At 58.4% G+C, this 17,888-nt stretch overlaps 1 protein-coding gene across 2 annotated transcripts in view; it reads left to right on the top strand.

Moving 5' to 3' along the window:
- The first annotated feature begins 889 nt into the window (after window positions 1–889).
- Window positions 890–17,888, top strand: part of PRRX2 (paired related homeobox 2) — a 53,499-nt gene continuing 36,500 nt past the window's right edge. For both annotated transcript variants that reach the window (XM_027966308.3, XM_027966309.3), the window contains exon 1: window positions 890–1,296. In XM_027966308.3, coding sequence (XP_027822109.1) covers window positions 1,035–1,296 — 262 coding nt within the window. In that variant the 5' untranslated portion in view covers window positions 890–1,034. The remainder of the gene's footprint in view (window positions 1,297–17,888) is intronic.

The following is a 17,888-nucleotide window of genomic DNA, read 5'->3' as shown; positions in this document are numbered from 1 at the left end:
CATCTGGACGGCTTACAGTCTCGCTTCACCACCGGGGGCATCTTAGCTGTGCTTTCCTTGCAAAACAAAAACAAGAGCAGAGACCCAGGCAGGCCTCTCTCTCACTCTCTGTCACCCATGTGTCAGTCTGGCTGTCGTCTGGCTATCTATCCATCTTCCGTGTGTAAACTAGGAATTCTGGGGCGGGACGGGTGGGGGGGGAGGATGGAGGAACCTCCTTCCTCTTGCTTTGGTTTTCCTTGGGGAGGGCCTGGACTATCCCCGAGGTGGGCTAGGGGGATGCTACACCCCTAGAGGGTTGATGATGTACTGCCTTCTGGGGCAGAGACCCTGGTGCGAGGTGGCGTGAACCAGGCGGACCCAGGACTCTCCTCCGTCTGGGCAGGGACGGCAGCATTAGGGTGCATGAGGGTAAAGGTGGGTTGGGAGGTTTCAGATCTGCCGTGGAATCCGTCTGCCCCAGCGTCGCTCCCCCGGTTCCCTGCGGAGGAATCTGTAAATGGAAGCGGGGCTGCTAATCCCTCCACTGTCACCTCTCCAGACACTTGTTGGGGGATTAAAAAAAGAAAAAAGACAGACACATACCCAAACACTGAACTTTCCCATTCCTCCAAATGCGGGTGGGGACGCTGAAAGAAGGACACCCCTTTCTTCTCCCCCCTCCACGCCCCCAGCCTCCAGCCGGCCGGGCGCGGGACCCCCTCCCTCCCGCAGCCGGAGCGGTGGGGGCGGGCGAGGCGAGGGGAAGGGGGAGGAGGAGAGGCAGGGGGCGAGGTCTGCTTCAAGAAGGGGCGTGTGGCCGGAGGAGCTCGCGTCGGAGCAACTTGGGAGCGCGCGAGGCGGCAGAGAAGGGGAGGGAAGAAAGTTGGTTTCCCCCGACGTCAGCGCCGGGCGGGCCGCGGAGCCAGGAGGCGGCCGGGAGCGGGGCCGAGCGCGGGGCGGCCGGGGCGCGCTCGCTCCGACCCGCGCCTGCCACCCGCGCCTCGGACCCGCGCCCACCACCGCCGCCGGCGACCCCGGGGCGGTCCGCGGGCATGGACAGCGCGGCCGGCCCCGCCTTCGCCCCGGACAAGCCGGCGCTAGGCCCGGGGCCGCCGCCGCCGCCGCCCGCGCTGGGGCCGGGCGACTGCGCCCAGGCGCGCAAGAACTTCACGGTCAGCCACCTCCTGGACCTGGAGGAGGTGGCGGCGGCCGGGCGGCTGGCGGCGCGCCCCGCGCCCAGGGCCGAGGCGCGGGAGGGCGCGGCGCGCGAGCCGTCCGGGGGCAGCAGCGGCAGCGAGGCGGCGCCGCAGGACGGTGAGTGCGCGGGGCCGGGGCCCGGGCGCGCGGCCGGGCGGGGCGCCGGGGATGCGGGGCCAGAGGCTCGTGGGACGGAAGGGGCGAGCGCGGGACCGGCGACGGAAGCGGGGAGGCTGGCTCTGCCGGACCCCGGCCTGGGAAGGAGGCGCCGCGGCGGGACCTCCGGGGGTGCGGGCGCTGGGCGCCGCCTCCCGAGCGGCTGGCGTGGCCGCCGCCGCCGCCGCCCTCGCTGAGGCTATATGTCCGCGATGGACGGGACGGGCGCTGTCGGCTGGGGGAGGCCAGATCCGCCTCCAGTCTTCGGGAGAACGGCGCTGTTGCTGCCTTGTGCCCTGCCCCGGGCGGCACCCCTTGAGCCCCCCACTCCCAAACAGCCTGGGCGAAGTGGGTGCGATTATTGCTGGGGAAACTGAGGCTTCCGAGTGGGGCGAAGAGACCTAGTCGCACAGCGGGGTCTCCAACTCTGCCCCCCTCTCCTCCGGGACACCAACCCAGCGACCGCTAGGCTTTTGTAAGAAGGGTGCCCTGGCTGGGCGATCGATGCTGCCCTCCCCCTCCAGTTTGCCCCGCTGCTAGCAGCTCCCTCGGGGGAGCCGCCCAGCCCTGAAAAGCCAGCTAGGCCTCTCTTACCCTGCCGAGGTTAAAGGTCATCAGGAAGGGGCTTTAAAAACAAACAACCCACCCAAGTGGTTTTTTTTTTTTCCTTCAAAAAGTCACAGAGGACTGCAGGGTCTTGAGCCTTTGGTAAGAGGGGGAGTGGCTGGGAGAGGAGATGAAGATAAAGCAAAGATCCTGGCCGAGGAGAGTTTGCTGGAGAGAGGGGGAGGGCTGGAGTCCGCATAGCTCACCCCGGCCCCTGGAAAGGAGTGTGGGGGTCCTCTGAGACCACTGCCGGCTCTCCTAGCTCTGGGGAGCCGAAAGACCTGCAGAAGACTCTGGGCCCTTTAAGAGCCACCCACTTGACTCCAGAAGCATTCCCACCTGCCCCTGGGGTCCCCAACTTCCTGCACCAAGGAAGCCCAGGGTGGCTGTGTACCCCACTTTTCAAATGAGAGGAGATGCAGGAAAGGGTGAGGCGTCAGCAGCCTTGTCGGAAGCCTTGTCCAGGAGCCTGGGTGTACCCAAGAAGTATGGCCGACACAGACCTGACTGTCATGGTGCGTCTCAGAGGGTGCCCGCCTGGTGCCAGCCACATGCCATGACCTCCAGGTCCTTCCCAGTGGCGTCCATCTGCCTCTCACCGGCCCCTCTGGCCTCTGTTCACCCACCCAGGGGATCAGGAAGCAGGCTGACTCCTTCCTGGGAGCTGGCGTTTCCCTGGTGGAAGGACAGTGTCTGGTTTGGGCCAAGAGAAAAGTGGGGTGCCCTTTTCTGGTGTCGAGTGGGTCCTGCCAGCCGGTTGGTGGTGGTCGTCGGGTCTCCTGCTGGCTCTGAGCCAGCTTCCCCGCAGGGCAGAGGGGAGGTCTCCGAGTTTCCCCTGAGGCATGGGGGACCCCTGGGGGCTGGGATCAGAAGGAGGAGCATGTTGAAGAAAGGCAGGAAAGGAGAAGGAGTACAGGTGGGGTGGAGAGAGGAGGAAGGAGGCCTGGCGGCTTTGTCCTCAAGTCCTGGCCGCCGTGGGTGTGGACTTCTGCCCTGGCCGCGGCCGTGGGGATGGACAGGAGATGGTCCTGCTTCTTCTGCTCACAGACTAGAAGGGCTCCCAGTGGGGGGCTTTTCTGGGGGAGTCCCAGAATAGCTGGGGTCACAAGTGCTCGGCTAGGGCCTCTGGCAGCCCCCAAACCGCCAGGCCTCCCCAGCAACCCCCCTGGGATTGCGTCTCCCTCACTGAGGGCCCGGGAGCCCTTTCTCTTCTGCACACAGGGAATTCCCAGGCACTGGAGACAAAGGACCCCCCCGGGTGTGGGCTCGGGCGGGAGAGGGCCGAGGGCAGTGGCCAGTCTGCCCCCCAGAGGTGGGCGTCTCCTTCCGTCACTGCGAGGGACCGGGGGCCGCAGGCAGAGTCAGGGCCAGGCTCAAGGAACCCCTACTCCCTAGACCTCAGCCCCATCCTCCTGGTCCGCAGCCCCTGGGGACATTTTCTCCAGGCCTCGACAGACAGACAAACGGAAGCCCAACGTGGACACTGCAGAGAGTTCCTGAAGCTCAAAAACCTAGCTTAAAGAATTCTCTGTTTGAGGTTGCATCTTTCCTAGCTCACTTTTGGTGTTAAAATGCACTTTCTTTTATGAAACAGGGATAATGGCTGGAGATGGTTTTATTTTAATGTCCTTGCTTGGCAAAATTAAAAGGAGGTAACCCTATACTCATTCCTTAGACTGAAAACAAATCTCTAGGCCATGAAACCCAAATGTTTTATGTCGAGTCAAGCAGCTCCCCAAGGCCAGTTGGGTGCATTCCAGCGGTGCCCGCTGCCAGGCAGCAGGGGGGCAGGACTGGGGGCGCTCTGGGGCAGCCCTGCCTGGGAGAGAGAATCCATTGGCTTGCTCAGGGGTCCGGGCCCCCAAGCAGGAAGGTGGATGGAGGAGAGGCTGGCACCCTGCCCTGCTCCACTACTTCCTGTTTCTAGCAGGTGCCCCCTCCCACTGCGGCTGGATTCCCAACTCCTGAAGTCTCCAAAGGTGGAGGAGAAGGGACCTCCCGTCCCCATCCTCATGAGCCCAGCCTGCGTCACAGGGCCCCTTTAATAAGCGGGCAGCCAAACCTCGGGGTGCTGGGACTCTGGTCCCCAGGCCAGCAGCCGTGAGCCCTAAGCTGTGGTTTCATTCTCCAGTTCTGGACCCCGAGGGAGTCCTGGCCCCTCGCTGAGGATGTGGACACGCTTGGAAGTACGTTTTTCTTGTGGATTCTGGAGCTGTTTCCAGATCCAAAGGCAGCGACTGAAACCAAAGAGAGATGCGTGCATGTTCAGTCACTTAGTTGGGTCCGACTCTCTTCAGACCCATGGACTGCAGCCCGCCAGGCTCCTCTGTCCACGGGATTCTCCAGGCAAGGATACTGGAGCAGGTTGCCGTTTCCTCTTCCAGGGGATCTTCCCCCACCCAGGGATTGAACCTACATCTTCTGCATTGTCAGGCGAATTCTTCACCACGGTACCACCTGGGAAGCCCATAAAAAGATGGGGTGACCCTTATTAGAAAAATAAAGGTTAATGGGGAAACCGATGAGTTAGAAAATTGATGTATTTTCAACCTGTCGGGTTAGCAGTCTCAAAAATGTTTGAATAGATTTTTCAATCTTTCGTTTTCACAAAGTCATCAGTAGATCTAGCCTATTCTTGCCAATGATTTCCCTGGACCAGGCTCCCCCCTGGAACTGACCGGGAAGGTTGTGGCTTCGCTGGTGACTCAGAGCAAACCAGGGTCTCGGGTTCCTCCCAAGTCAAACGCTGAGGTCTGGGCCGGGGCGCCGAGCTATGCCAAGCACGTTAGGAAAATAAACTCTCGTTTGCTGCCTTCGCAGTGACTTACAACAAAAGAAACCACATTAATAACTGAGATTTTCCTTAAAACATTCCCTCCTGTGGGCAGGGCGGAAACAGGAATGCGGATGCACTGAAAATAAACGAAACCCCTGGAGCCCGGCAGGGATGAAGCCCGCAACCCAGGGAGGCTGCCTGGCCCCAGTGGGGCTGCGGCCTGTTTAGGAAAATCTCCTGAACCCAGTGGGTTCCCTTCTCAGAGATCCGAGTGGGGCCCTTGGAGCCTGAGGGCACAGGCTGAGCTGGGGCAGGCTGGGGCCCTGGGCCGGGGGTTTGGGCTATCCCCACGGAACTGTTCTCTGAGTCACCTCTGTTGATTGGCAAAAGGAAGCCACGGACACGCCTGGCTTGGGTGGGCACATCCCTCTCCCCCTTGCCAGTGGTGCCGGGCAAGGCCAAGTATCTGAGTGGGAGGCCTGAAGGGACCACTGAGTTTGAGAGATGGGCCAACTGGCCTTTAGTTTTTGGATTTTTCTTGTGGTCAGATACATCTACCATGGTTTACTGTTTCAGTCATTTTGGAGCGTCAAGTTTAAGGGCGTGAAGTTCATTCACATCCTTGTACCATCACCCTCACCATCTAGCTCCAAAACATTTTCCGTCTTCCCCAGCTGAAACTTTGCCCCCCATTGAGCACTAACTCCCCATCCGCCCTCCCCCAGCCCTTGGCAACCACTATTTTCTGTCTCTATGAACTAGACAACCCTCAGGACTCATAGATACGGAATCGTCCAGTACCCGTCCTTCTGTTGCCTAGCTTATTTCACTTAGCATAATGTTCTCACGATGTGTACATGACGTGTTAGAATCTCCTTCCTTTTTAAGGTTGAGTAGTATTCCACCATGTTGAAAACAGTTCGCATTTGATTTCCCCGTTCCCCCACCGGTGGACACTCGGTTGCTTCTGCCGTTGGGCGACTGTGAATGATACTGCTGGGAACGTGGGTGTGGTCCCTGCTTTCAGTTCTTTGAGGGGCCAGAAGTGGAATTCTATGTTGAGTTTTTTGAGAACCGCCGTACTGTCTTCCACATCTGACTTTTTAGCCAGCCTCCCTCTAACTGGCTCTGAAAGATGGCAGCGGCAGCCTCTGGGGCCGTGGAGAAGGGAGACGAGGGTGGTACCAGATGCCAGCCTGTGAGACAGGGGCGGGGCCGGTAGGTGATAAAGACAAAAGTGTTTCTTCAGAACCGACCTTTTAAAGACAAGCCTGCTTTCCTTCCTTCCCTTCCTTCCTTTCCCTCCATCCATTTCCTCTGGGGGGCACGGGTGGGGAGACAGAGCAATCTGCTGTGAATGAGCCCGGGAAGAGGGCGGTCGGGACACCCGGGTCCAGCTCCTGGCTTTGGCTCGTCTCTCCGTGTGTGACCTCCAGGCCCCGACCTGAAGGATGGGAGGCAGCACGCAGGTGTCTGTGGGACACCTCCTGTCTCTCCTCCATGATTCGATCTGGGCTGAGAAATTGCCCTGGGATGGGCCCATCTCCCCAGAGAGGTGGCATCTCTGAGCCCTGGGTCCTGGCTGAGCCTGGACCTGCCCCTCCCCACGACAGGTGAGAGCCTCCCTCAGCACATGCCCAGGGGCAGGGAGACAGGAGTGATGCGAGCTGAGGAAGCAGGCGTAGGAACCAGGCGTAGGAGCTGAGAGCCCAGGGCATTCAGTCTGAGAACGGCTGGACGCCTGGTAGGAGGGGCCCGTGATCCGCAGCTCGGGCTTTTTGTCAGCAGGGAGGACTCTGGCTAGTTCGTGCATGGCCCATGGTTCCAGGGTGGTCTTGCTGCTCTATTTAATAGATCATCTGAGTAGAGCTTGCCAGCCTGGCACGGGGGCCTGGGACCACCGGACACTCCCACAAGGGTCCATAGAAGCTCAACAGGGCAGGAGCTTCCACTGTTCCCTTCCAGAAGACTCCAGAAAAGTGACTTTGCAGCAGCAGTGATAATGCCTGCTGGCCCCCTTGAGGCCCGGGAAGCTCCCTGCGGCCCAGTGTTGCTATCTGTGAAATGGGGATGATGGACAGTGATGTCCCTTATAGGGTGTGGGAGACCATGCCCGGAGCATAGTAGGTGCTCAATAAAGGGCCTCCTTTACAGCTCATGGTGATGCTCACTGTGAGTCAGTCCGGGCTAGTGGTTGCCATTCCTATTATAGGGGCAACACAGAGAGGCAAAGTAACCAGCCTGAGGTCTCCTGGCTGTGGAGGGAGGGGTGGGCTTTGTTTTGTCCAGGCCTCTCCTGCACAGCGCAGTGTTGGGGCTGGAGGGGTGGGGCAGGGGAAGCCCTACCTGCTTGTTGCGGAGACTGAGGTTTGGGGATCAAAGCAGTCAGGGAGGTCCTGAGGTCTGGCACGGAGTGGGGCGCTGGGATGACCCTCAGCTGTGTTAGGTTTCTAAGTGGATAGAGACAGGCAAGAAGGGTTCTCAGTGTCTTGTCCTGGGCAGGGATATGAGGTCGGCCTCGACAAGGCAAAACTTGGGAGGCCTTCCTGGTGTGCCAGACCCAAAGGGGAGGGGCTGATCTCAGGTGGGAGTGAAACTTGGGAGTGATTTAAGGAGCCAGTGCTGCCCTGAACACATCCTACAAACGGAGCTTCGGTGTTGGAACCTGAGCAGGGCAGCACCCTGGAGCTAGAGGCCGTGGGAGTTGAGGGGAAGGCAGGTGCCTTTGATGGCACGTGGTGAGGGTGACCGGTTACTGTTTGCTGGCCAGGGGCACCCCCGTGCTTCACCCGTCATAGTCTTCCCACCAACCAGAAGTGGGTCTTGTTATTATACCCATTTTATGGAGAGAGAAACCGAGGCTCAGAGAAGCTGAGTGGTTGCCAAAGTCACACGAATGAATATGGGATTCCAGCCCAGACCTGTCCCCAAACCCCTGCTCTCCACTGCTGGCCGAAGCCACCCCTGGAGCCCCCAGAATGCTGGGTGCTCCGACCAGGGATGTCCACTCCCAGGCTGGTGTAGGCTGCATTCAGGGACCACAAGGCAGCTGGGGGAGGGGTCTTCTCCACGTTCTCAGCAATGTGGCCTGGGTCCCGGGGTTGGGGGTTGGGGTGAGGCGGTCAGGCCTGGCAGCATGGGGACTGTCTGGCTTGGGGGTGGGGGCTTGGAAGATATAAGAGTGAGTGGAAGTCCTGCCTGGAAGCATCCAGAATGGCCACGTGGACAGGGGAGAGCTGTGGACGGTCCCTGACTGAGGACCATCAATAAGACTTCTCCAATCTACCCCCCGCTCCCATATTCACTCACTCACGCATTCAGCAGTGATTTTCTGATCACCGACTATGTGTCTCTCCTTCAGCTCCTACCAGCTGCTTAGACTTTCAGATCTCAAGCCCTGGTGAGAATTTCCAGGCACTTCGAAGAGCTGGCATAGAGCGGGGCAGTTTAAGAAGTTGCCAAGAGGGGCTTCCCTGGCCATCCAGTGGTTAAGACTCCTTGCTTCCATGTCAGGGAGCATGAGTTCAGTCCCCGGATGGCATGCCAGGTAGCATGGCCAAAAAATTAAAGATAAACTGAAACAGTTTTAAGTGGCCAAGAAAAGCCGTTTACTGACAACACCTGTCATCTTGCTGCCCCCATCCATTTATCCAAGTGAGCACCTCTCATTATCTTCATCTCAGAGTCAAGAATGGTCCTTGAAACAGACTTAGTTTGGCTTAACCAGAAAGCTTGCAAGTTGCCCCTATTTTCCTCATTTTGCAGTGGGTCGGTGATAACTCTGACTGGCATTTGGGAGCCACATGGTGGCTTTCCCAGACTCACGGACACAGAGATACATACCACCCGCCTCAACACACACGACCACCACTCACACACATACGCTCTCTCTCACACACACACTCACCCTCACGCCCCTGTCCCTAAGGCTCCAGCCTGGCCCAAATGATCAGGTCCAGGCTCTTGACAGCCAGGGTGGCCGCAGCCGCTGGTGGACAGACCAGCAGTCAGATTGCAGCCAGATCACGCCTGGACAGGGCCAGGGGTTAAGTGCCTTTTGCGAGGTGGTGAGTAGAAAGGCACCGTGGGAGCTTCCTGTTTAGACAGAGTTGGGGAAAGTGGTCTCGGCAGGCGCCCATGCTGAGCAGACGCAGGGAGACAGGGTGCCTGGCAGCCCCCAGAGGCAAGAGGGCAGGGTGCTCACTGCCCAGAGAGAGCCGAGCTGCTGCTAGTGAGAGGCCGTGCCTCCCCGGTAGCCAGGGAATCTCCAGGTGTCCTGGCAATGAAGGTCACTGAATATGTGACCCCGATGCTCGGGCTGGCCACCCCCCTCACCAGCCAGGCCCCTCGCCCCGTGTCCCTTCCGCATGTGGGAAGCCGCTTGCTCCCAGCACAGCTCCGAGGGGCCCCCGTGATGACAGGACGCCGTCCACCTGGGGCCCTTTATGGCTCATGGTATTTTTTATTGTGTCCTAAAACTGAAGCCAGCTCTGGAAGACATTACTTCGGGTCCCTCTTTGTGATCCTTTCCGCTTTCTTTTGCTTGGGAGGTGCAGCCGGGACCTTCCAGTCTGGGGGCAGGGGCATGGGGACTTTGGAAGGATGCTGGGCCGGTGAGTTGCAGAGGAGTTGAGAAGCTGGGATGGGACCTGGCCGCCTGAGGATGGGTGGCGGGGGCTGCTGGGGGCGTTGTGGTCTTTGGAGAAGGTTCCGGGTTGGGGGGAGGTCAGGGCAGTGAGAGCGGGATGCCCAGGGACTGCAAGACCTGGAAGCTTCCGCAAAAGCTTTTCCACCCAGAGCTGAGATGACAAGGCTGCCCTGGAGGCAGGAGGAGGAGAAGGACTAAGAGTCAGGAACCGGGACCCGCCCAGCCCTGCAACTCGGGACACTCCCTGACTCTGTGTGCCTCAGTGTCCCCAGGTGAGGGGGTCGGACCTTCTGTTTGTCAATACCTGGGCCCAGGAATCACTGCATTCGAATCAACCTGGGAGCAGGTGAAATGCACATTCCCATGTCCCGGCCTGGGGAAGGAAGCCCTCTGGAGCCCGGACCTGGGCCTCTGCGTTTGGCACAGTCCTAGTCATTTTGGGGGCTTCCCAGGTGGCTCGGCGATAAAGAATCTGCCTGCCAACACAGGAGACTCAGGTTCTGTTCCTGGGTCAAGAAGAGCCCCTGGAGGAGGGCATGGCAACCCACTGTAGGATTCTTGCCTGGGGATTCCCACGGACAGAGGAGCCTGGCGGGGCTATAGTCCATGGAGTGGCAAAGAGTCGGACATGACTGAGCGACTACGGAACAGCTAGTCATTGTTATAGGCATCAAAGCGTGTGCACTGCTGTGCTCTCGGAAGCTCCTTCCAGGGCTGATTCTGCCCCTCTGTCATCCTCCTCAGTTTGCCGGGGGGGATAATGGTCCTCTCGTGAGAGGATGGAGAGGCCCACTGGAGCCGCCAGGGAGGACTGGCATCATTTGGAAGCATCTAGAAGGGGCCAGTATGTGTGTGTGGGGGGGGTGGTGTTTGCTGCTCCAAGGCCCAGCCCGGCCTCCGCCCCGCAGAGACCCGACTGTACTGTAAGCCGCACAGCTGGGTCTAGGGGAGCGCAGTCACTGGCGAGCATCTCCCAGCACTCAGTGGGCACTCACTGGGCACCAGCCCAAGGCTCCCAGAGCTGGACTGAAGGGGGCATTCCCACGTGGAAGATCCTGTCTCTTCCCCTCGAGCATCCTGACTCCCTCTTGCTGCCAGGGTGACGGGGTCGGGGGTGGGGGTCAGAAGCCTGAGCTGGGGGTCTCTATCACTCATCACTGGAAAAGCCCCCTCCCATTGTCCGGCCTGTCTGTCCTGCTCCTCCCTGTCCCCCCACCCTCTCTGCCCCTCACAACACCACAGGCTTTCCTCGCAGTGGTCTGCAGGATAGGGCATCCATGCCCCCAGGAAGCTGACCACCATCACTGGGGGTTTTGTCCACAGGTCCCCAATCCTGCCTCACTCCCTGCCTGTCCTTCCACCTACATCCCCCCTGCCACCCCCCCCACCAGCCTCCCACTCCCAGCCGCCCCACTTGCCGCGGGCGCAGCCGTTTACATGCCAGAGATGGCGTTATTAAAAATGACATTTAACCAGAGCTAGAATTACCACGCGGATGGCTGCAAACCTCGGAATCAAAGCAGGAGCCGCCGGGCGCGCCTGGCAGGGGCCTCGCGGCCTCCTCTTGCCGCCAGAGCTCCGCGCGGGCCTCCCATATAAAACCCCCGCAGAACTCCGAGGTCTTGAAAGCCCGTGCACCTCCTTTCATTAGACTAACAAATAACACGTAACAGAAAACATCTGTGAACAGCAGCCCCTAATGCTCTCAAGATGGTGCCTCGGGCGGCTGGTCCAGCCAGCGGGCAGCCAGCCATCGTCCAGGGCTCAGGCCCTGGCCGCCCCCCCACCCCAGGTGGGCAAGGACCCTCGGGAGTGCCTGGCACCCCTCCCCTTCCCTCCTGGGCCTCCCCTCTGGCACCCTGTGGACCTGGGGGCCTCCTTCTCTGCCTTCCCATCCTCCTCCAACCCAGTCTTCAGCCCTCTCCTCTTGCAGAAGAGAACCAGTAATCCAGGGGTCTCTTTGCAAGGGGATAGTTGCTGGACAGGACATCTCAGCTGTCCACTCAAGGGCCGGGGCTGGGGCTTGGCCAGCTGTGTGACCTTGGCAAGTGTCGTCTTCTCTCTGGCGTGTTTGTCAGGGGCAGGAGAATCGTGCCCCTTGTGGGGTGGTTTTAAGGGTTTAGGGAAGTGATGGCAGCAGCGTAGCTGATCACGTGAGAAGGTCAGATGGGGAGTCTGCCATTCTCAAGACGGCTGGGGATATTGAGGCTCTGAGTGGTTGCATGACTTGCCAAGGGTCCACAGTGGGCGGAGGAGCCGAGGTTTGGAGCCTCAGAGTCTGCATCCTTTTCACGATCCCGTGAAGCATGAACTGAGGAAGTCGTAAGTGAGGGCGATGTTCAGACCTGGATCTGCTGCGCCCCCTGCCCTTGGGGAACGCCTGGTCTGTGCGGATGGCAGAGGACAGACTCACCTTTGAGAGAGTACAGGCCAGCCCTGCCCTCCCTGAGGCCAGCACCCCTCCATGCCCCCCACCTCTAACCCCGTGGGCTTGGAAGCAAGAGATGCCTCAAGATGCAAGGTCCTCCCCGCGTGGCTGGACATCTGGCTGCCTCCCAGGACCTGAAGCACGGTTCTCACAACTCAAATCAGGTGGCCGGGTGTGCATCCCAGACGAGGGAGGAAAGGCCAGGAAAACATCCCAGAAATTGGAGAAAAGACAAATTGACCCTTTGTTCCCTATTTCCCTCAAGATCAGGCTACAGAAAACAGGTCTTTCCACCTTCCCCCAAAAGACTGTATGTGAAACTCCATCCCTCCCAGTCCCCTTCCAAGCGATGCCTTGCTATTTGGTTCCCAGAACACTGGATGTAATTCATTAATCCATTCACTCATTTGGCTGAACTGAACTGATTCATTCATTCATTGAGTGTACACGCCTGTTGTTTGAGGCATCACTGAACAGGTGAGTCGTTCAGTCACTCAGTCGTGTCCGATTCTTTGTGACCCCATGTACCTCAGCACGCCAGGCTTCCTTGTCCATCACCAACTCCCAGAGCTTACTCAGACTCATGTCCATCGAGCAGGTGATGCCATCCAACCACCTCATCCTCTGTCGTCCCCTTCTCCTCCTGCCCTCAATCTTTCCCAGCATCAGGGTCTTTTCCAATGAGTCAGTTCTTCGCGTCTGGAGGCCAAAGTATTGGAATTTCAGCTTCAGCATCAGTCCTTCCAATGAATATTCAGGAATGATCTCCTTTAAGATGGTTTGATCCCCTTGTTGTCCAAGGGACGCTCAAGAGCCTTCTCCAACACCACAGTTCAAAAGCCATCAATTCTTTGAGGCTCAGCCTTCTTTATGGTCCAGCTCTCACATCCGTACATGACTACTGGAAGAATTATAGCTTTGACTATGCGGACCTTTGTCAGCAAAGTGCTGTCTTTGCTTTTTAACTCACTGTCTAGGTTGGTCATGCTTGTCCCTAACCAGCGAGTGGAGCAGAGGCAGGAGCACCCTGATGCCCAGCTCTTTACCTTTGTCTGGGCCCGAGCTTAGGACTTCACAGGCTGCCTCATGCTGAGTTCTCTCAGCAGCCTTATGAGGCAGGTGCGGTATTATCCCTGGTGGCTCAGACCTTAAAGAATCCGCCTGCCATGTGGGAGACCTAGGTTCGATCCCTGGGTTGGGAAGATCCCCTGGAGACGGGAACAGCTACTCACTCCAGTATTCTTGCCTAGAGAATCCCATGGACACAGGAGCCTGGTGGGCTACAGTCCACGGCGTCACAAAGGGTCTGAGCGACTTTCACTATAGATGAGGAAACTGAGGGCCAAGTGACTTGCTCAACGTCACCCAGGATATGCACTGTGGTCCCCAGAGCCCAGGTTCAACGCTGACCACTCTGTGCTGAGCCCGCAGATGGCCCGAGAGCCACAGCGTCCTCTTTTTAAGTTTGTTTTTGGCTGCACTGGGTCTTCGTTGCTGCTCAGGCTTTTCTTGAGTTGCTCGGGCTTCTCACTGCGGTGACTTCTCTCGGCGCGGAGCACAGGCTCCAGGGCTCCCAGGCCTCAGTGGGCGCAGCACACGGGCTCAGTAGTTGAGTTTTGCGGGCTCTAGAGCACAGTCTCAGTGGCTGTGGTGTTCGGGTCTTCATTGCTCTGCAGCATGTGGGATCTTCCCAGACCAGGGATCGAACCCCTGTCTCCTGCATTGGCAGGAGAATTCTTTACCGCTGAGCCCCCAGGGAAGCCCTGTGGTGTCCTCTTGCTGGAATCAGCACAGCCCCTGCCACGGAGGGGCTGTGCCTCTGGTTCCCTCAGTTCTTACCCCAAAGCTCCGCAGTGGCTGAGATACTGCTTTTCCGGGGAAACATCCCTGTGCAGAGTCTGACCCATACTGCCAGGACAGAGGGCTTCTGGGCTGTGCTGTGATGTGGGAGTGAGGGGCGGCTTGGGAGGGCCCCCAGCCTTTGGGAATCTCGAGTTTCTGAGAGACATCATGTTCTAATTGGAAGGCCAGCCTCTCCTGCCGAGCCGGCTGCCCTGCCACCAAACCCCCAAGTGAGGAGAGTGTCAGAGTTCGAAGTGGGAAATTGCTGGAGACAAGAAGTAAAAACGAACTACTCTGGTTTCATGGGGAGGGAAAAAAAAAAAAAAGGCCAAGATCTAATGTGGCTGAAAGTGGGGTCGTCATTTAAAGGAATCTCTTGCTGTGGCAGTGGCTTCAAGTTGGGGGCAGATCAGAGCTCCAAGGGGAGGAAATGGGGAAGGCTTCCCTCCAGCCTCCCTTCCAGAAATATTTCTTGAGCATCTACTACTCCATGCCAGTCTGAGGATTGGATCCTGGGGTCCCATCAAGAAACAAAGGGGTGTGATCTCTGCTATAAAGGAGATGAGAACAGAAAATGGGGTCACCTACCTGGTCTGGAGGTTCAAGGAAGGCGTCCTGGAGGAAGTGGATTCTCAGAAGGGCTCTAAAGGATGAGTGAAGTTAACCAGAAGAAGTTGGGAAGGGTGCTCCAGATGGAAGGAACAGCAGATACAGAAGACTCCATGTTTCCAATGCAGGGTTCACAAGTTCGATCCCTGGTTGGGGAACCAAGATTCTACATGCTGTTCAGCACACCAGAAGAGAGAGAGACGGGCTGTTCCAGGAGCAGAGGAGGTGGGAGGGAGTCCCATTGAGAGGACCAATGAGCAAGGCCTGCTTCAGGATTGGCAGTTTTTGTGTTGGGAAGGGTGGGAATGCTGTGTCCCTTGTGGGTACTGGGGTGTGCGCAGAGCACCCCGGTGCGTGTCGTTGGGCGGGTATCTCCTGTCAGCTGGGAAGTGAATGGCTAACTTGGGAACACCTCTTGTGTCCTGGCTGCTCAGAGCCTCGTGGGCACCCCATCTCCAAAGGAGCAGACCACAAGCGCCGTCTGTCTGTCCCAGTGCACCTTCTGTCTGAGATCCAAGAACCTGTGTCAGGAAAGGGTGGGTCCAGGAGCAGTGCAGAACCCGAGGCAGGGTGTCCCCGTGCCCAGAGTGGGGCTCACCACTCCATCAGTGGGGTAACTGCACCTGCCACAGACCCAACACCGGGGCTTCAGGGATGGCAGTTTCCTTGACAAGGTGAGGAAGGTCGGCCCATGCTGTCTGACTGCAAACCCTGCCTCCCGGGGGAGTGGAGAGAGTGTGGGGTGCTTGTGGCTGAGTTGGGGGCTGGGTGACTGGGGTGCGCTGAGTGGCCTTGTGTTCACCTTCCTCATCACCGAGACCCCGACAGTCAGGACCATTTATTGCGCACCTGCTCTGTGCTCAGCCCTCTGTGTAAATCTCATTAATTCCTCCCAGATCCTCCAGGAGGTAGGCAGTCTTATGGCCCCATTTCCCAGGTGAGGAAGCGGAGGCCCAGAGAGATGGGCTGTGCATGGAGGCCATGGGGGCTCCAGGCCTTGGACCCTTGTCTTCAGGGTGTTCCCCACCCCTGCTGGCCTGGAGCCCCTGGGCTGTGCTCATTCCGACCTCACTCAGCCTTTCTTGGCTTGTTTAAAAAGGGATGGATGAGGGTGGTGAGAGCACCGGGCAGAGGATTGCCAGACAGAAATCAGAACTGCTCCTTGACCCAGGCAGGCAGGCAGGCCAGGATCCTGGGACAGGGACTGCCTGCCCCCATTGTTCCCATGCGGCTTGACAATGACCCAGGCATAGAAGCAGAGAGCTGGCCCTGATGTCCCAGTGAGTCCCCGACCTTCTCAGAGGCAGGGCATGCTGCCTGGCTTAGCTGTGGGACTCCAGCTCCAATCTCACCCCCGTTTCCTGGATGATCTTGGGAAAGGACCTCATTTCTCCGAGCCTCAAATTCCTCATCTGCAAAATGGGCACAATGCCAGTACCTGGGGCCTGGGCTGTACAGTGGAGTTGATGAACTCAAGCAAGGCAGGGCTTTACCTCTGGTCTCCAGGAGGCGTGCAGTAAACATCTATGTGTTTTCTTTCTCATGCTCCCTGACACTTGGAAAGAAGCAGATGACCAGTTTAGGACTGTCAAACCCCCTTTTAGAGATGGAAATACCAAGGCGGGAGAAGTTTCCCAAGACCCCCCGCAGGAAGAGGAGTCGAGATCAGGAACAGAGTTCTGGGTCCCAGGAGCTGACCCCAGTGGCCTTTGCTGGCTCTTTAATGATGCTTTCTAAAAAGGAGTCAAGTTATCCAATGCACACCCAGGACCAGGAGCCCTCTGCCTCTGCCCAGCCCTGCCTAGTGACCTGGGGTCCCCTCTCTGGGAGGATGGGGCTTTGCTGCAGACCCAGGCTGGCATTCCCCCATGCAGAAAAAGCAGCTTGCTTTCTTTTCCACGGCATAAATTGTAACCATGTATAATTTCATGACAAATACCGTCTATAAAACACAACACAACTGTTTTTATAATGTGGCATTTGAGGTTAAAAATTCAAATTAGAGATTAACTGCAACTTCTAGAGGGTGGCTGGATAAGATGGCTTGGGGGGGGGGAACAGATATTCAGATACGCTCCTTCAGGAATTACGGGTGGGTTCTCACCACACGTCTAGAACACGCATGTGTGCGTGCACACACCCACACCCCCCCACACACCCACACTTGCGCTCAGCTGATCTCTGGCTTGAGCTAAACTGGTTTAGACATGGTGTTTGCAATGCTGAGAAAGCTGGTCTTGATGCTGGCTCCTTTTTCTGCCCAGGGCTCTGATGTCTAACTGTCCATAAGAAGCAGGTTATGCGATAATCAAGCAGCCCGGAGATTTGTGGAGGCGGATGGCGGGGGGAAAAGGCACAGGGCTTGGGGCACCAAGAAAAGGAGCAAACGTAGCGGGTTAACCTCCATCGGGTGCCAGCTCTCAGCTTCTCCCCAAACCCTCCCCTTCCTCCACCCCCTAAAACCAAAACCAGATGGAAATCTAAGTGAACAGTGGGTCTGCGGACAGGGCAGACAGCGTGGGATGGAGCCCTGATCAGACGGGAGGGAGACAAGCCGGAAGAGCCCCGTTCCGTTGAGGCCATGGGTGGGGCATGTCCACTGTGGCACCCAGGGGGCCAGATCGGAGCCCCCTGTGGAAGAATGTGGGCCTCTGGAGAGTTCGGTTCGAGGAAACTTCTTGCGGACGGTGGGGATCGTGGAGAATGTTTTTGCTGCTTACTTCCCACTGGAACAGCAGAGGTTGGGAAAGGGGGCTGCCCTCTGCAACGCACACTTTATTCTCCCCACCTTCTCCTGGGTTCTGGCAGGAGGGCAGCAGTTCCAGGGGGTCAGCGGTATGCCAGCGGCCTCCTAATGCACCCAAAGGCCCTAGGGAGAGGAGGGCCAGAGTGGGGCCAGCAAGTCAGACTGACCCCAGTTGACTTCCTGGGCCTGGGGCTTACCCTTTCTGAGCCTCAGTTTCTTCATCTGTCAAGTGGGAATGAGGGCGAGTGAATGGTGAGGGTCCAGAGACAGGAAGCCTTGCACGTAGTCCTGGCATGTGCCCAGCTGCTGCTGTCACCGTTACTGCCATCGCTGTTATTGGCAACTCACAGGCGGTCCTGGAGACAGCATGCGTGTGGGGACCCAGCCACACCCCGGGCAGCTGCTGGTCCCCAGGGTCCCTCGTCTCCCCGGCATGAGCATGGGAACTGTCTAACCCAAACTAGCTCCATATAAGGTGACAGCTCCCTTGCTGCTCCACCCCCAGCCCCACCCTGGGGTGGACAGTGTGGGTGGGGCTTGTTTATTCCCCTCATCTTCTGGCAAGTTTGGGGTGAGATGGAGTGGGGAGCGTGCAGGCAGTGTGACCACCCTTCTCTCAGCAGTGGCTGTGTCCATCCTGGGGAACTCAGCACTCCCCGCCCCCCCGCACCCCCCCCCCAACCCCGGTCTTTGGCACACAGGGGCTGGGGCAGGAGCAGCTCTGGGGAGGGGCTTCCATCTCTGGCATGGAGACCTCTGAGTATGGCCTGCATTGTTCCTCTTCTCCAGCTGGGCCCATGCCTGCCGCATCACCTTTAATGTCACTTCTTTGGCCAAAGTCACTCCACTGGGAGCCTTTGCCGGGACCCCCTTCATAGCAGTGAACGCATCATCTCCC

Source organism: Ovis aries, chromosome 3 (assembly GCF_016772045.2).
Source record: "Ovis aries strain OAR_USU_Benz2616 breed Rambouillet chromosome 3, ARS-UI_Ramb_v3.0, whole genome shotgun sequence".
Classification (NCBI taxonomy): Eukaryota; Metazoa; Chordata; class Mammalia; order Artiodactyla; family Bovidae; genus Ovis; species Ovis aries.
Note: the sequence above shows the minus strand (reverse complement) of the source record. Positions and strands in the feature narration are given on the sequence as shown.